We start from the raw sequence: 15,783 nt of genomic DNA on the forward strand, positions 1-15,783 counted from the left end.
AGAGTTGGGAATCCTAGGCATGGAGTAAATTTTCTTGCTGTGGCATCCTTTGGCTTCTAAAGGGTTCTTCTAACATTTTAATATAGACTTTGTTGCCTATGTGTGCATGTGAAATTTTCTGGAGCGATGATGCAAATAATTTATCAAATCATGAAAAGAGTATGTTATCTTAAAGTTAAAAATCATTAGTGCAGAAAGAGGAAAACAGAAAGTATAGACCTGCTCTAGATGGCACAGCTTTGGGAATTTGAGGTGGAAAGGGAGCAAGCAGTGAAGTCAGAATGCAGGATCAAAGGTGGGAAGAAACCTGGTGGGCTGGAGCCAGCGGGCACCAGCTGGGAGAGCCAGCTGTGTTTACTCCCCGTTCTCTCTTCTGTGCTGTCATGTTGGTAGCTAGAATATGGTCCTGGTGGGAGTATTTACCCCACAGAAATAGCAAAGGCCTCAGATCAGGGCCCTCTCCCGTCCTCTCCATCCTCCCAGTATACACTGTAGTCATCATGAAGGTCAGGGGAGGGGAAGTTTAAAGATACGTAAAAGTGCCAAGTGCCTCCGTCGTCTGGAGGCCTGAGAGCTGCTACACTATCATCATTCTCACTCTTCAGGTCAACTTCGGATCTCCTGGGCACAGGCTGCCTGCGACTACCTGATCTCCTTGGTTCCATACCTGTTTGTCATGTGCCCTCTCCACTCCCCAGGATCCAGGGGGGCATCTGGCCAAGTTCTGGATACATAAAGGGAAACATCAGAAGAGATAGATTGAGAGAAGCTGGAAGAGGGCCCCAGGGTACCCAGAGAGGGGAGGTGACTTGCTTTAAAGTCACACCAGTAATTAATGGCCGAGATAGAACTAGAAACAGGGTCCCCCAGCTATGGCCACTGATACATCTTTTTGAATTATGTTTTTAGAAGTTAGGACTTTATATAAACCATGGGGTGGGTGAGGGTGAACTCTCAGAATATCGTGATCAGAAGTGTACTTTTGGATACACATCGGCACTGAGTAAGGGGGTAGGCCAGATGAGGGAACCGCCACTAGGGAGTGGGGAGGCTGCTTTAGGCCATGTGTGGAGAGTGCTTGGGGGAAAGGTGAGCTTTTGCTGACCGTACTACAGGAATTTCTTAAGACAGCGAGGGAGAGGGGCGGAAAGAGTATGAGCCACAAATGAAGCAAGCCTAGGAAGAGGTAATTTGGAGCTGGGTTGGGGTAAAGACGGGGAGGGAGGGACCAGGTGGGGTGGTTTTGCTCCAATGCCAGGGTCACGTAGCTCATCAGGAAATTGCCTACTCCCTGTCCCCTGGTTGGCCTGTAGAGGTGGCTGTGGAACGTGTCCAGATGTGGCCCAGACAACGCGTGAGACCCTCTGACAGCGCGTTCTGTCCCCACTGCCCGCTCCTCTGCCTGGTGGCAGTTGCTGCTCTGCATGATTGGTATGATTTCATTCAACCTTAGAAAAGACCACAGGGCAAGTACATCATTTGGGCATTGGACCACGTGTGATGGTGACTCAGATTCTGGCCGTTGCAGGTGTCACTGGCTGACCACCTGCTCCAGGGAGGTGGCAGCCGTGCAAGGAGGAGGACTAGCTTTTGAGTAATTTAGGGGAAGGCAAGCTTTTTCTTTTAATGTGAGAGCTGTGTAAGTGTTTTAGTGTAGTTACAAGGATGTATATTTGGTAAAGAAAAATTAGACTATGAGAAAAGAGGAACATTGATATTATATTTATTTTTCTTCCTGCATTAACAGAAATAGTCAACATGTATTCCTTTGTTTACAGGTGCTTTCCAGTGGGAAGAATTGGAAGAAGATATCAGGAAGAAGTTGAAAGATTCTGGGGATGTTTCAAATGTAATTGAGAAAGTTAAATGCATTTTAAAAACACCAGGAAAGGTAAGTTTACTTTGACATTCTCTGAATTATAAGTGGTACACTATAATGAATATGATGTTGAGCCACAAAGACTCAATAATATACAAATGTTTTTCTTCAGTATACTTTTGCCATTTAAATATTTTCCATGTAAACACATTATTTCTCACCATCTCCCGTTTTAATTCATTTGAGAGAACTAAAGTATGTGCAGGTCAAAAGCGTTCAAAGCACTGACCAGGGGGCCCTGGTCCGAGATGCTGCCCTGGGGCTGCGGGACGTCCAGGAGCAGGGCAGTCTGTGTGCGCCGTTCGCGGGTCTCAGAGACCTGTTTGAGCCAGCGATTGGCTAAAGGTCTGTTTTTCATCTAACACAGATTCAAAAGTGGACATTAGATTCAAAGGTTATAAAACTACAGGCTTTCTGTGTGGTCATATAACTGTGCACATTAAACCTTTCGTCATTTAGCTTGTATAGTGTCTGTAAGGGTTTTAAGAGTATATTTGTTACATTTTTAAAACAACAACATTGCACAGTTTAGCCAGTGTATTCTGGTTTAAGAATTTGTGATAAATGAAGTGGCTATAGCATATAGAAAGGTAAGTTATGTGCAATGCCTAGCAGAATATAGGTTTATATTAAATGTAAGAAAATTTTTTTCTTTAGTTTTTATACAGATTACTACTATCAATTAACAACTGAAATTATTAACGTTTTAGTTAATATGTTAAAAATGTAAAGCTGTACTAGTTTTTGATGAATATTCCTGACAGTTCTTTAATTGAGAAAAGGGACACTTTTTTAAACAAAGTAACATGGAATTAAGGGCAAGACCTTCCTTTTCTTGTCTCATTAACACGTTGAAGCAGAGGCTGCCCAGTGTTACAGGTGTGTGGCACGGCGGTAGCCCTCTTGCAGTCTAAATCCACTAAAGGATGCTTTTGTATAAATGTGCACATAACCTGCACTCAATTTTCAAAAGTTCTCTAGATAACTAGTTTATAGACCAGTGAAAATGTCTGTCATATACATCTCTGTGCTCTCCAAACTCCTGCCCTTTCATTTAAGGCATAGCTGGCAAGAAAAAAAAAATATATATATATACACATATATATTTATATATATCCATGCATAATATGCATCTACACAGTATTCATAATACACAAACTCATAACCTTTATGTTTGAATGGTTAAGACAGAAATGTTGCCTTTTGTTCTAAGCCAAACCTTCCTTGGGTTTGATTCTGGACAGTCATTCCTCTGAGTACTAAGAATAAAATGAATTGTTATTGGGGAAGCAACGGATCAGTGTTTCCCTCTCAAATCAATGTCCCTCTCTCTCCCTCTCCCCCTCCCCACCTCTCCATCCCCTCCTCATATCCCCCTCTCCCTCTCTCTCCACCCTGCCTCCCTTCCTCTGTAAATCAATAAACATATCCTTGGGTGAGGATTTTTTTAAAAAATGAGGAATAGACTGGATGATTTCTAAGGTTCCTGTTAGCTCTCAAGTTTTGTGATGCTTTTGACTGTTACTCTCTTTAATGTGAAGCACTCACCTGAGTCCTTTCCATCAGTTCCTTCCATGTGTATTTGTGGGGGCGACTTTGCCCGCAAGTCGCCCCATCCGCCACAGATAAAAGTAACACTACCAAGACATAGTCTGCTTGGGGAGGAGAGGTGGCTAATCTCTCATAGGAGAAGGGCCAGGAGCCCCTTCCTCAATAGCTTTTATTGGGTTGTAATACACAGGAATATAGGTGGCAAGGATCAAACAGTAGATAACATTTCAAAGAAATCTGAGGGCTTAGTCTGAGTCAGTGTCTGTCAGGTAAGGGGGTTTGCAAAAACTTTGGGAGACATACTCATTTCCTGCTCAGACCCTTATCATATCAATGAAAGCACTCTTAGCAAAGCAGGTTTCACAGGACTTTTAGGAATTCTTTCTTATGCCTGATCACCCCGGAACCTGCTCTAGCTGGCAAAGGGCTGCACTGCCTCTCCATCGGATTCTCAGGTTTAAGTGGATTAGAGCCAGGAAGCACTTCTCCCAGATGGAAATGGGGACTCAGGCTATGTCAGAATAGCTGGGGGGCGAGGGCCCACAACTCCCTCTTTGTTGCAGCCCCCAGAGTCCTTCCATGATGGCCTCCCAAGGGATTGTGTCTGGCTTAGGTTTCCCTCCCTCTGAGGGGTCTTCCCCGTTATCTACTATCCGACCATGCATTGGGGGCAGGGGAGTAAGCAGAGGCAGCTTTTGCTACCAGAGACAAGCTTTGTCTCCTTTGTGGCTCTCGTTTCGAAGGTCGCTCACTCATCCTTACCCATGGAAGGCAGTTACAACTCCTGAAACCAGTCAGAGCGGTTCCCAACATGTAGTAACATGTATAATGTATAGAATCAGAATGTTCCCTTTGGGGCCAGAATTTGTATGGTCCTGTTTTGCCCTTCTGTCTTGCTCACAGATAGCATTCTAGAGTGGTTTTTGTGTGTGTGTGTGAGTAATAATGTTTTCTCCTCACCAGATATTTGAACTTCCCACCATAGTAGATTAATCCAGAGTGGGGAGTTGGTGACCTTTATTCTTAATGTTGAAGTTATATGCTTGGGCTTTTTTTTTTTTTTTTTTTTTTTAGGCCTAAATCTTGATTCCCCAGCTAGGCAAGCAGAGGTCAGAGTTCACCACAGGCTGAAGTGATGAGATTCATCAGGGGAAATGGGTAGAAGGGGGTAAGGGGAGAGGGACTGGCCCTTGACTCCTGAGAAGTCAGAAAGATGGCAGCAATGTCAAAATAGAGCACCAGATCCTGAGCTGGGAGCCGAGGAAGCGGGAGACCAGCAGGTCGGACGGAGGCACAGGGACTGGAGGCCACCAGCTAGAGCCAGGGGACAGACCAGTGTGGTCCTGTGGGAGGTTGTCTGGGCTCCAGTCAGAGACCTGGCAGGCAACCTGTCATAGATTCCAGCAGTCCCCGCTGAGGGTGGGAATGGCGTTTAGGATTATAAAATTGTAGATTATGGTGGTGCTGAATCAAGTCATCACTCTTGGGTACTTTAATACTGGTCTAGTAGGACATTGTGTAATAAGGGAAAAATGGGTACTTGTGTTAAATGCAGGTTGAGTTTTTGCATATGTACTTTCTGAATTGATGAACAAAGGAGCAGGTTGCATTTGTAAACATATTTTTTCTAGGTTGGATGGCTGTTGTCTGTTTCCCAGGTAACAGAGAATCCCAGGGATTCAGGACCCCACGGCTTCTCAGCCGTGGAGTCGAGTTCTCACTTAGCCAGAGCATTCGCCCCTGGGAGCACCACACAGCACAGTGCCGCTCCCTGACAGGGCACAGACGTAATAGTCCTTGACGGTCAGGGCCCATGAAAGCCGTGGCCGGGGATTCCAGAGCAGGATCGTTTAAACATTTAGCACATTTCCCAAATTCCCTAATCAGATCAGCCCATGTGTGTGTGTGTGTGTGTGTACATATATATATATATGTATATATATATATATATATTTCAGAGACTTTTGTATAACATTTGCCCTTGTATTTTTGTTCTTACTTATAGATTAATTGCCTAAGGAATTGCAAAACCTATCAAGCCAGAAAACCTCTGTGGTTTTATAACACTTCCCTCAAGTTTTTCCTGAATAAGCCAATGCTTGCTGATGTTGTCTTTGAAATACAAGGTATGCTGCATTTTTACAAAGTTTATTATTCACTGTTATTTCTTGTTTTCTTACCTAACCTTCTACTTCAGCTTTGAATATTTTGGGTGTAAGAATGACATTTCTCTATTGCAGGAAATAGATTAACACTGAATTTCAACAAAATCTTCTAGAGAAATGAAGTATTTTATTAAAATAAGAAACACAATTTATATCTTCTTAGTTTTTTTCTTACTATATGTTTCATTAATATTTAGGGGCCAGCAAGGGATGGGGTGATCTTTAATATAACCCTGTTATAAATATTTTTGTTTGTGTATTTCTTTAAGATCCTAGTTTTTGAATCTTCTGAAACCATCCTCCTTAAAATTATATTACCTCTGGCTTATTCTCTTCCACCCTCTTTCTTTTTATTTGAGCAAAAGCAGCCAGGCAGGGCGGAGTGTCAGGCCAGGCTTCCCCAGCATGTGGGTAGTGCTGAGTTACTCCTCCCAGCACCAGAACTGTCTGTCACCAGGGCAACTGGGAACTGCTTTTTATCTCTGTAGGAAAGTACTGCCACCTGTTTCATTAAGATGAGCTGAAATAATGCCCATTATTGATTATGCACTTGGATAAGTTTGGCCCTTTGGTAGATTAAAAACATAATCCTAAAAATGAAATGTCAGCTCCCTTCAATTATGCAAGGATAGAAGGAGTTGTTTTTAAATGAAATAAGTACAACTTCAGGTGGGCTATTACTAAAAGGAATATATAATTCTATTTTATGGTAGAAATGTATACAGCTAACAGTCATTTACTTTTTAAAAATTTTCCCCAGAAAGATCCATTTTACTTTTAAGTTTGGCCACTTAGCAAGACAAGAAGTGACTTGGAAACTATCCAGAGTGCCTTCTAATGAGTTACAGTCAGCTCTGTGTGCAGCGCAAGCTTGGGACACTGAGAACAGGGCAATAAGAGTGACCTTGGAGTACCTAAAACCCAATTTGGAATAAAACAAAGCTAATGAGACTAAATTTGCTTATTTGCATGAGAGTTATTAACACCTGCTTTTAATTTGATAGGAGGCACTGACACCAAATGTTGTATTAGTGTAAACCACTGAAAAGATTTTCAAAGGGAATATGCAACCCATGAAATATGTTATGTAAAAAGAAAAGAAATAAGCCCTGATGTGGAGAATCCTTTCTCCTCAGAATCTCTTGCTTTTCTTCCTGGATTCCACCTGTGGACCCTTGCAGGCCCCTGCTCACGCCCCGCCAGTGCGGAGGAGGGGGTCTGCAGGGCTGGGGGCGGTGTGCCTGTGCAGATGCCCAGCCGCGGTGGCACTGTGTGGCGCCTCTCCAGCTCCAAAACCAAGGCCTTCCAGGGAGTCAGGAGCAAAGGGGAACAGGATGGGGGAAGCAGGTCCAGCGGCAGTTTCTCTGGCATCCCCTTGAGGAGAGACAAGCCTCGCTTGTGGAGAGCGAGGGGCGGGCAGCTGCCAGGATGTAGAAGGCAGCAGTGCTGTCCCTTCCTGAGGAGGCTGAGCTTGTTCGGAAGCCCTACCTCCAGCCTTGGCTTGGCCCAGCCAGTGTGTGTGTGGGCAAGTCACTTACATGTCTGGCCTTAAGTCTTCTCATTTGCGAAGTGAAGAAGGAGGTAAACCATAGAGATTCAGGAGAGGTCCTTTGTGGCATTAAGCTTGATGAGGTAGGAATGGAAAGGCCTGGTTTGGATCTTGCTTGGAAGCTCATCTACTGTAGAATGGGTTTGCTGTGTTGCTCTACATTTCTGATCCTTTGTTCCCTCACCTGTAAAATGGCTTCCTCGGGTCCACCTGGCAGGGCGGTCGCAGGGAGTGAGGCGGTGTGTACAGAGGTGGAGCCGGAGGCCGCAGTGGCGGCCAGCACAGGTGGATTGAGGCGCTGTGTCCTCCTGCATCTAGGGCCTCCTCACCCTTCTTTCCCAACGCTCCGGGCCATTGGCGGCAGCTGGCTGGAGGTGACGCAGGACGTGAAACCTGTGTCCTATCCCTGGACTAGACAGTCACCAAAAATACCACCCCCTCAATTTGTTGTTTGGGCTTGTATCTTTTTCCATGAAATAATTTCTAAAGAAGGTACTGTAGCAGTTCTAAAACTAGTCTTCGTAAACACTTAAGCCTGATACAGAAAGACATGAATTTCCTTTTGACATTTGAGTCTGCCTCGTGAAAGATACTTTTACATTCTGTTCCTGTTTACTTAAGTAGTACATATTCTAAATCTCTCTCGAGTTAGGCAAGTTTTCTATTTTCAGAATGAAACCAAAAACATTTCTAAAAATTTTATTTTTAGAGCTTGGCAAGTAGTGTGAAAAGGAATAACAAATGTAGCATTTTATTTTAGCATGTAATAAAAGTCTTGGATAATCAATGCAAAATTACTAGGAAACTTGGGCTTTTAAATTTTTGTTTCACTCTTAAAACTCTTTTCCTTTAAAAAAAGTTTCTTAAAACTGTAGCAGCAGTTAGATATTACAAAGGAAAGAAACTTTGGGCCTTGATATTTTCAAGGAACATGTTTATCTTTTAACTAGAAAAATCTATGTCTTTTTTCGTCCCTGAGCAATCCTTAGGCTCTCTCCTGTTGCTATTTAGTGTATAAACACTGCACGATGTTTATTTAGCAAGTTTTGTACAACGTTTGTATACTGATACAGTGTATGTACAGTGTTAGAAATGTGCCCAAACCGAGGTGTTGTATTACAGTTTCACAATACAACAGTTTATAATACCAGAAACAGTAGTTGAAAACGGTGAGAAGCAAAAGTTGATATGTTCTTAACTGAAGGTGTAATGGTTTTCTAAACTAAATTCTAAGGTTGAAATTGACTCAAAAATGCCTTAAAGTATTGGACGTTTTGTTGCTGATTTTGTAACCACATTATCAATGGAAATTTTCTATTAAAACTCCTCCAAAGCTACTTATCAAAGTCCTTCCCCATCTACTGTCCATTGGCATTTTTGGCCAGTCTTAAATCGCTCTGTTTAACCCAAGTGAAAGGATATCTAATTTGTTTATGCCGTGCTTCTAATTTTCCTGTCCCCCTGCCACATGGACCTAATTCAAGATATTAGAACCTTGAAATTGCAAGTTAAATTGCACTACCTGTTTGAATTCTTTGTTAATTGTTGTATACATTTGCATACATATTACAGTGCCCTCTGAGTACAGAAGCTGGTCATTCTGTAGATGGACACTGAGGGCAGGCAGCCTACAGGCAAAGAGATGGGGAGGGGAAAGGGCGAGCGGGTGTGTGCGAGCGGGTGTGTGCGCACCTGGGGGATGCTTACTGTGGCCCTTCTCCCTCCCCTGTGGGAGGTGCCTGTGTGGATCCCAGTGGTGGCAGTGAGCTCAAACCAGCCATGATGGGAGCAGCCTGTGACTCCTGAGGGGTTAGTAGCTCTGGAGGAAGAAGCCACTAGGCTTAGATGGAACTCTTTTCTGAGCCAAAAGATGTTTTGCTTGGCTTTGAAGACAGTGAAGAAAGCAATAATTGTAAATATTTTAGAGAAGAGTATGAGATTTTAGGGATGCATAGGTGAAGACTCTTGGTCACGGGAGGGTGGCTTGGCTCATAGAGTTACTTTCCAGAAGGTGACATCTTTGTCACTCACACTGGCAGTGGCATCTTCCACCAAACGAAAAGCCTGGCTTCTCCGAAGCTGGGTAGCTTCTTCCTCATCTTCGTATCTGCACCACTTAACGTGGCAGGTGCTGGATAATGATTTGTTGAACGGATGTAGAGCACACTGAAGGCTGGCCGTGGGTTCCTGGCTTCCTAATATGGTGAGGGTAGTGAGAACGGCTTCTCCACCCACAAGCCCCGGGAGACACATGTCCCTTCTGGAGTTTGCTGTTTTGGCACAGTTGCCGGAGAAGAAGTTTTTACTGGAGAGTCAGTTTAGTTTAATGAGCTTTGGTGAGGCGTATGGGCTGAGGGGTCCTTTAAAATTTTCGGTAGCTCTGGCTCTCCCAGAAGCAGGCATTGCTCATTTAGGAAGGAGAGATTCCCTGGGGAGACAGGGGAGGGGGCAGCTAGCCATCCCCTCCCCAGTTTCCTGTAAGATCTGAGTGCTCTCCTTGGCTCCGCAAAGCTGCTGATTCTGCCAGAGATGGTTTATTTCCTGTGTCTGCTAAGGGGAGGCCTGGCCAGGACTGTCCAGTGAGTTGGCCAAGAGAAGAATGGCGTTGTTTTCTCCGGAGGCACTGGGCAGGGTGGGAAGTAGTGGTACTTCGGGCCAGTTGGAAAGGGTAAAAGGATAGATGTTTCATCATAAACACACAAAGCAAAAATTGTTCAGGGTTTCTATCACCAAGAAATGCAAACTAGTAACAAATAATTGCCCGACTTGCAAATTGTGGTTTCAAAGTCAACTTTTGAGTTCTTTATTTTTCTGTGAAAAACTAAAAAGTCTCTGAATGAATGCTGGCCATTGCCCCCAAATATGGTTTCCATGTATCAGCTTAGCTGTGCCTCATGCAGTAGCAGTCTAATCACAGGGAAGGTGCTAGAGTAATAACTCGGCCAGCTCATCTCACTTAACCTCGTTTCCCTTTGGAACCACACAGGTACGACGGTGCCGGCCCACAGGGCCATCCTGGTGGCGCGCTGTGAGGTGATGGCAGCCATGTTTAATGGGAATTACATGGAAGCAAAGAGCATTCTGATTCCAGTTTATGGTGTTTCCAAAGAGACTTTCTTGTCCTTCTTAGAGTACTTATACACAGACTCCTGTTGCCCAGGTGAGCAGTATAAATAAATGTTAGATAATATCTAACAATTCTTTCTCTTCTTGTCACCCGTTTCAATAAATCGCTCCACGTGAGATCTGCCTTCAGCTAGGGTTTATCAGAGACCATCTTGGAGTGTGCTGAGCAGGTGGAGGTAGTGCTGGAACAGCAGTCAATTTTCAGTCAGTGCAAGTGGCTGAGCCGTGACTGGGAACCTCCTGCGACTCTCAGACTCTGACGTGGGTTCATGTCAGGTCCCAGGTGGCATGGTGGTCCCTGTGGGCACCCTGGAAATGGAGGTGTCCTGGGGGACCCAGTGGCTACTCCAGTTCTATAGATTAGGACAGAAATGTCCTTGGGGCACTGTCCCTTCTGTGAGAAGAGGGTCAGGCAACTGCTTTTGTGGCTCTACAATTTGATGAGGGCACTTCTGGGGACTTTCAGTATACTGAGGCCTCCTTGGTCATCTCTCTGGCCCAAAGGATGTGGGCTCTTTGAAGGCATTCTTCTGACTTCTCCTAAAGCCAGGCTCTTCTAAAGCTGACTTCAAAACCTTTTTCTAAGATGTTTAGAATACGTAACTGACTGAAGGCTTTCTTTCCCTATTCAGTGATTATATTGGAACCAGGAATTAACTGTTTTTGGCAGCTACAAGTTGGAACAGATCTTAACAGGTTTCCACTAGCCGGAGGCAAAGTCCTTTCCAAAGGCTTTTAAGCCTGGGGATGCAGGCACAGGAGACCCTTTGATAATCTTCCCCCTTTGGCCACCAGATGGCTCCCACCACAAACATAACTAGAATAAGGCCCTGGTGGCTTAGTCCAGGCCTGAGACCTTGATTACAGAATGAGGCCAGGCATCCTAGCAAATATAAAAAGAGAATTTTTATGTAACTCTCTTATGCCTCCTTAAATTCCTTACATTCTTTTGTACTTAGGAACCAAGAATGCTATGAATATTTAACATAATGAATAGAATACTTTTATTTCTGTGATTTTCCCCATGCAAATATTCTAGTATCCAGATTAACTTTTTGATTATCCATTTTCACTCATTCTCCCTATACTTTTTACAGATTTGTAAAGGGCTTTATCCTGTAGTTATTATTGCTTCTCTGAACATTTTTTTTAGTTAGCAAGATAAAATCTAAAAATTAAAGCTTCAATTACTCTAAGGAGAGGATGACTGAGAAACTGAAGTTTCTTAATATTTCAAATCTAGTCAGGTTTTAATTTAATATACATATTTGCCAGTATCAAAATAATAAAATAAAACAATAACACTCATTCTGATGAGAATCAATGCTTTTGGGTTTTTTTAGATTTTATTTATTTACTTTTAGAGGGGAAGGGAGGAAGAGAGGGAAATATTAATGTGTGGTTGCCTCTTGCACATTTTTTTAATTTTTATTTTTATTAATGACTTATTGTTTATGCTATTACTGTTGTCCTATATTTCCCCCCGACACCCCCTTCCACCAAGCCTGCCCCCCACTTCCAGTCAATCCCCTCACTGTCGTCTGTGTACGTGGGTTCTTCATGTGTGTTCTTTGACTAATTCCTAATTCCTTCACCTTGGTTCAGTGGGTCCCCATCTGCCCCCTTCTTTCGTACCACTGTCAGTTATTCCATGATTCCATGCCCCGGATTCTCCTCTGTTCATTAGTTTATTTTGTTTATTTATGATCTTATAAATGAGATCATATGGTATTTGTCTTTCACCGCCTGGCTTATATTTGAATAAGTCAATGAATAAGTACTGGAGATGCAGTGTACGACATGACCGTAGTTGGCACTGCTGTACATCTAGGATAGTTAAGATTGTAGATCCTAAGACTTCTCATCGCAAGGAGAAAAGTTATTTCTTTTCCTTTTTATTGTATCCATATGACATGATGGATGTTACCTAAATTTATGGTGGTAATTAGTACCTGTCAATCAAACCATCACCCTGTACACCTTAAACTTACACAGTGATGTATGTCAGTTATTTTTCACCAAAACTGAAAAATATGGTTAGTGGTAAGTTTTATGATATGTTTATTTTACACAATTAAAATAAAGCAAATCTGAAGCTAAAGCCGGAAGTAGAAGAACTGCAAGGCTTTAGTTTAGCTGGAAGAGGGACTGGCCCCATAACTCAGACTGATCATTAAGGGCAATGGTACAGTCTCCCCCTCTGGAGAGCTGGAAACAAAAACAATGCAGGCTCACGTCTGAGTGTGAAGTTCTTTTTTAAATGGCGTTTAGAATGCTGACTGCTCCAAGGTTTTCTCCGAGGCATTCTGTTCTACATCACATGAGACAGTCAGCATTTTTGTTTCTTTTTTTTGTTGTTGTTGTTATTGTTTTGTTTTAGGTCGTGAAGGAAATGGTTTTACTGTCCGCTTTCTCTTATTTCCCTTGTTCGCATCAGCCGGCATTTTCCAGGCCATGTGCCTCCTGATCTGTGCTGAGATGTATCAGGTGTCCAGACTGCAGCACATCTGCGAGCTGTTCATCATCACACAGCTGCAGAGCATGCCGAGCAGAGAGCTGGCGTCCATGAGCCTCGACATAGTCGACCTGCTCAAGAAAGCCAAGGTAATGCGGCCCTATGCCTCTGCTTATTTGGTTTTCTAAAAATCTCATAAAATTGTATTTTTAAAAATTGCATCTTCTTAGGAGATACATTAGTAGCTGTCTTAGAGTGGAAGTTTGGCTAAATGAGGTTCAAGTACCCTCACAGTAATTTCCGTGGCTGGGTAATTTTGAAGATAGGGTTTTTGAGCGATCCCTTTCTAAGGAGGTAGAATTTGCTCATAGGGAATTTTTCAACTAAGTGGTGGCTGTTATTAGGGTAATTTGAATGTGAAGCTATATTGTGTCATGTCAGTGTTATAGGAAGTAGAATTTATATTGAATTTACCCCAAAATGATCACATCTTAGGGTTCCTGAAAGGAAAATGACAGGATTGGTCCATTCATACTGACAGAGATGATTAGGCTGAACTCACTTACTTGGTCAGTCATTCATCCACTTCATGAATCTGTTTTTGAAGTTTCATTTGTTTGTAGGAGGTATTGGTGTACCTCATTAATCCTTTCAAACCACCTTTTGTTGATATGTCTCCTGGTAGCAGGAATATATTTGGTAAAAATGTTTGAGTTGGGCATCACTGCAGTACACCAGGCCTTCTGGCCTCTTCTAGGCTCAGGGCCCTTTTGTTTTTTAGTTACTGTTTTAGTTTTGTTTTTGTTTTTAGGGAACAGAGCTTATGCATTTCAACTAATTGTGAGATATTTACATGGGGCTTGGGATAAAGAGCTACTCTCTAGAGTTAATTTAAAAATGCATTTTTATTCTGCCTAGCATTTTCACAACCTCAGTTCATGTTTGATGTACCATCTTCATTCTATTTTAACAAGTCTGTCATACTTTTTAAAAAGGGACCAAACCTCTCTTATAGTACTTTTTTAAATAGACAGTTCATACATAAGAAAACTTCCTGTGTGGTTGCACTGATTTCTTTTAAGTGCTGCCTCCCCGCCACACACACACACACACACACACACACACACACACACACAGTTCCTCATCAGCATCGTTTAGGGCCGTGTTGGTGGAAATTTTTCCAAACTTCTTTTCCCTGACAGTGTGGTTTCTGATTATGTGATTATCCTTATTTTTTCTGTTGAATTTTAAAATTCTAAGATAAGTCTTTAAATGTTACTGCTTGTTTCTGATCACTTTTCTGTTTGCTAAGATAAAGCCTACATTTACCAGTTCTTCTCTCTTCTATTGTGGGTGGTCGCTAGTTTGGAATTACGGATCCCAGATAGCAGGATAACCAAGTTCTCTTTGATTCTTCTAGTTGAAGGTTCTACTTTACTAGCCAGTTGATCCTGTGGCTGGAATTTAGTTAACCTTTTCCTCATTATTTGTCTGACTTGCTAGGAGGTGAAATTGTCTTTTAGCAGATTGAGGCTTTGGGGCTCTGTGAGTAGTCAAAATTTCCAGTCTTCCTGTCATCTCTGTCAGTTTCGCATTGTGTATCAGGGAAGCATCACTCGTTCCTCCAGCCGAGGTGAGCAGCTGTGGTGTCCCCTCACTTCTGCTTCAACTCCCCCTGCATTCTTTCGGTCCCTTACCTTGATTCTTACCTTTAGGTCCACGTAGTTCCATCAAGTTTAACTCTTAACATATAACAGAGGCTTCTTCCCCCTAATTCAAATCAGTTCCTTCAGATTAAGGGAGAGATTTCCTTATCTCTACTCCCCTTTAAACTCTATCTAGCCAAATTTGTTGATTCCTATGAAGTCCTATTTACTTTCCTATTAGAGTTTTCAACTCAACTTCCTTATAATCTGTGCATTAATACTTGGCTGCTTCAGGCTATCAGTTTTGTTTCTGACCTTTTCCTATTGAGTTCTTGGTACTTTCTTCTCCATTATTATTCTTTACAGAGCTGTTAAACGCTATAGCATTTGGTTTATAGTTTTTTAACGCCTCTTCTTTTTTATTCTGTTGCTTATTTGTCTAAACCTATTAGGCCAGCACACATTCTTCCCTAAAAGTAGTTTATAGTGAGATGCGTTCCATCTCTTGCCAAGAACCCACAAGTATATCTTAAATTTTGGTCAGAAATAAAATTCTGCATTTGAACTATCTTTCTGTAGGCAGCTATTTCTTTCTGTGATCTCCCTTCTCTTTGCAAGTCACAGCCATCAGGCAATGTTCTGAACTTTTGTTGGTAGATTATTCATCTAATAGTATTCGTGGCTTCTGTTGAAACAGCTACATGTTCTCGCCCTACCACCTGGAGATCATTCACGTTCATCTGCTAAAAGATAAGGTGAAAAAAGTATTGTTAAAATGTGATGTGGGATTAGATGACCTGTAAATTCTCATACAACTCAAAAATTCTGATTTCATCTAATAAAAATCAGAGGGACCTATGAATTTACATGTTAAAGTATTCTCACATTGCAACTTTCCAAAAGAGCAGTATTTGAGTTTCTTTCTTGAAATTTGAGATTACAGCCCTGGCTGGTGTGGCTCAGTGGATTGAGTACCAGTTCAGTTCCTGGCCAGGGCATATGGCTGGGTTGCAGGCCAGGTCCCCAGTAGGCATTGCTTGAGAGACAAGCAATCGATGTTTCTCTTGCTCATCAATGTTTCTCCCTCTCTTTCTTCCTCCCTTCCCCTGTCTCTGAAAATAAATTTAAAAAATATCTAAAAAAAGATTTGAGGTTACAAATTTTTCTTCAACTTAAAATTACTTATATTTAAATAATAATTTTGAATGTCATTAAAAGAGCTATATTTGTCCTCAGAGTGGAAACAATTTAAATGTCCATCAGTAGATGAATGGGTAAACCAAATGTGTTTTACACACACAATGGAATATTACTCTGCTTCAAAAAGCATGAAATTTTAATACATGCTGCAACATGGAAAAACATTGAGGACATTATGCTAAGTAAAATAGGCCAGACAGAAAATGAACAAA

At 42.2% G+C, this 15,783-nt stretch overlaps 1 protein-coding gene across 1 annotated transcript in view; it reads left to right on the forward strand.

Annotated features, from left to right (window-relative positions):
* RHOBTB3 (Rho related BTB domain containing 3) overlaps window positions 1-15,783 on the forward strand; it is a 51,984-nt gene that overhangs the window by 25,872 nt on the left and 10,329 nt on the right. The window contains exons 7-10 of the mRNA XM_037032423.1: window positions 1,779-1,891; window positions 5,436-5,556; window positions 10,131-10,304; window positions 12,708-12,874. Coding sequence (XP_036888318.1) covers window positions 1,779-1,891; window positions 5,436-5,556; window positions 10,131-10,304; window positions 12,708-12,874 — 575 coding nt within the window. The remainder of the gene's footprint in view (window positions 1-1,778; window positions 1,892-5,435; window positions 5,557-10,130; window positions 10,305-12,707; window positions 12,875-15,783) is intronic.

This window comes from Sturnira hondurensis, unplaced genomic scaffold, assembly GCF_014824575.4.
Source record: "Sturnira hondurensis isolate 20B ecotype Veracruz unplaced genomic scaffold, ASM1482457v3 Scaffold0021354, whole genome shotgun sequence".
NCBI classification, from domain to species: domain Eukaryota; kingdom Metazoa; phylum Chordata; class Mammalia; order Chiroptera; family Phyllostomidae; genus Sturnira; species Sturnira hondurensis.